The sequence below is a fragment of the Austrofundulus limnaeus genome, unplaced genomic scaffold (assembly GCF_001266775.1).
Source record: "Austrofundulus limnaeus strain Quisiro unplaced genomic scaffold, Austrofundulus_limnaeus-1.0 Scaffold130, whole genome shotgun sequence".
Lineage (NCBI taxonomy): Eukaryota > Metazoa > Chordata > Actinopteri > Cyprinodontiformes > Rivulidae > Austrofundulus > Austrofundulus limnaeus.
The window spans coordinates 542,537-545,531 of record NW_013952532.1 but is presented as its reverse complement, the minus strand read 5'-3'; the positions used below and the strand labels follow the sequence as shown (position 1 = coordinate 545,531).

The 2,995-nt window shown below is 37.8% G+C and overlaps 1 protein-coding gene across 1 annotated transcript in view; it reads right to left on the bottom strand.

The window, feature by feature from the left end:
* Positions 1–2,094, bottom strand: part of rac2 (Rac family small GTPase 2) — a 12,136-nt gene extending 10,042 nt beyond the window's left edge. Inside the window, exon 1 of the mRNA XM_014015504.1 lies at positions 1,990–2,094. Coding sequence (XP_013870958.1) covers positions 1,990–2,024 — 35 coding nt within the window. The 5' untranslated portion in view covers positions 2,025–2,094. The remainder of the gene's footprint in view (positions 1–1,989) is intronic.
* Between the last annotated feature and the right edge of the window lie 901 nt (positions 2,095–2,995).

Genomic DNA, 2,995 nt, shown 5'->3' with positions numbered 1-2,995 from the left:
TATATATATGCCAAATAATTTTTTCATTTATAGTATATAAATAAATTCTGTGTGTCTCCTGGGGTCTAAGCCCCCTTGTCCTTAAAACCTAGTGACACCCCTGACATTTACACAAAACGAATCCTTTTTTTATACCTACTGAGGTTTATCAGGGTTGTTTTAACTGCTGAGTTGAAAGTTGCAAAAGAGGTCAAGTTAAAAATGAAGCTTACAGCAAACTTCCTACAAACTAAAGCCAACTTCCTCTTGTTCACATGTGACACAAACTGCACAGCTGCTCCCTTTATTAAAATAAAAAAAACAAGATGTCCGCCGAGTCCACCATGCAACCGACACACTTGTGAACTAACAAGCTTGTGTTCAGAAATGACCACTTTGGTGAAAACTTGAGAATAGCATTAACTGCAAAGTTTATTGAATTTTTTCTCAGAGTGTGTGTTGTAAATCACTCTCAGATACTACCCCACCAGATTTTAGCTCARTGTCTGAGCGATACACAACAGTGTGTCCGTTTTTGTGGTGACCATTTTAAATTAAATCAGCTCCAAGAAATACTGTCTGAATATTTCATCAAAATCATCCTTGATGCCCACAGTTAATCCTTGCATCTTGCACAATAACTTGCAGTTAATCAGCTATAAAACACATCAAATTAATATTTCACTAAAATCTGTCAAGTGACTCATAAAATAGCTATTTTACTAACAGACAGGCACAGCTGCCTCCAAAATGTTAATGGCATAATCTTAAAAAAAAGTCGTACAGTCTGCTCACGTGTTGARATCACAATCAGCTGCTGGCACGTCAGGTTTAAAAGGAAATATTTGTRCAAGTTCACTGAGTTGTATCCATGATTTTGTGTTTGAAGTTCAKTYGGCTGCGGTGGCCATTTTGAATCAAGACAACTCCAAAAAGTAGTCGTGGATATACACAAGATATATGTCAACAAAAAAGTTTACACACTCAGACATGGGCTACAGCATTATAGCCTTTGATGAGGTTAATTTAAATATATATAATAACAATAATAATAACCATGAAGTTACATCATCCTTCACAACCCTCAGACTGCTCCCCCTGCTGCTTCATGTGAAAAAAGACTTTAGAAACTTATTACCTCAAGCCAACTTTGTCACACAGATAAAAGTTGCTGTTTGGAAATGAGGGCGGGAAAAAAAGCTGCCCCAAAAATTAACATTAGCTGCAACATTTTTATGTCGCTGTTTTCTGTCTTTTTCAAGCTTCCTGTTCTTCTTCATTTGACATTTTGTAAATCAGAGACCTAAAACAGGAAGCTCAGCTCAAAAGGAAATGTAGCTGCAGCACCTGTGTGCTGCTTCTAAACCTTTAACTGTTTATAACTCTSTGTTAAACTGAGCTAAAGTGGCTTTAATTCAGTTGTCTTTATTATCATAAGTAGGCATTTGTTCCACCTTTAAAAGTAACAAACAAAGAGGTGTTTCTGATGTAGAAGGTCCCTTAAATCAAATCCTCTCTTTGGAGGACAATCCTAGCCTGGTAAATTATTTATATCGTTTCATTTTATTTTTTCATTATTTCCCTGGTTCTTGTGCCTAAAAAACAGCTGTTTTCTGTGTATCTGTCAGATCCATCTAAAGAAAAAGGGGCTGTACCCTCAGTTTGCTTCTTTGCAACATTTTTTTCCTGCAAGTTTTGACAAGCACCACTCAYCCACTGCCATCGTTTCAAACCAGTGCACTCACACACCTAACGCTCTCCATCCGGATACTCTCTGTTCTTCTACTTAATACTAAACCTACAACCCGGAAGCTGCTCAAAGTTTTCTTTTCTTTTCATTTTTTGTTTCAAATTTTTTTGCCCCACAGCACTGAAATCCTGAGCTCAGGCCTGATTCTCCCCCCATTAAGAATCAACTGAGCCAACTCAGAACCTGAAGGCAGTTTCAGTTAAAAAAAGCAAACAAATAAATAAATAAAAAATGAAAAGTGAATTAAAATAATGGCGTACCCATCTCCTACGACCACACATTTGATAGCCTGCATCCTGTTCCGCTCAGTCTCGCYCGCGATCCTCTCTCTGACAGAAACACACTCAGAGGCTGAGTGATGAGCATGCAACTACAGGAAACTGTTGCACACCTCCCTCCTTCCCTCWGCACAGTACGCTACCTCTTTTTTTACAGCCTCCCCTCCTTCATTTTTTGCACTCATATATGTTCCTCTTTTTTGTCACTCTTTTTTTTGTCTGCTCTGTTTTTTATTTTATTTTTATCATAGCAAAACATAAAAAAACGATTGTGCTTAAGGGAATACAGTTTCTGCTGAAGTGTTATACATTTTTTTAAACTGCTTAGTCTTGAAACTTCCTCTTGCCTTTGCTTGCACAGTCATGTGTGTGCACACAGACACTTAATTACACAACATTCACAGATATGGCTGAAATCAGCTGAAATTGTTAGTAAATGTAGTTTCAAACAGTACAAAGTTGTGTTTTCATACACTTCAAGGGATGTTTGACTCATAATTATCAAGTAAACCAGTGATGGACAACTGGAGGCCTGCAGACCAAATGTTGCCTTTGGGTGACTTCCGGCTGGCTAATAAGGTCCCTGCCTACCCCACAAAAAACATCTCTAAAAGCATCTCTTAAAAGAAAAGATTTGAGTTCTTCATTTAGGGATGTAGACTGTCTGTAGGCTGCACTACAGACGATCTGTCTGCTTAGAGATGCTGCCTGTCATGAAGGATTTTGATATAAGTCGCCACTACATCATGTTGCACAAAACTAAATAYGAGAAGTTTACTGAAGTCACAAAYACATAATCAACRGTAACTTTTTATSAAAACCACATCCAGCAGGAGTCTGCGCAAAAGACATCTTATGGCACTGCACATTAGTTCACATTTGTTAAACAAGAGTGCAACTGTTAAATCTGCATTTGAACTTGAAACATGTGATGTTACTGCACTGTGTGTTGGATTAAAAAACATACATGTGTGTGTGTGTGTGTGTG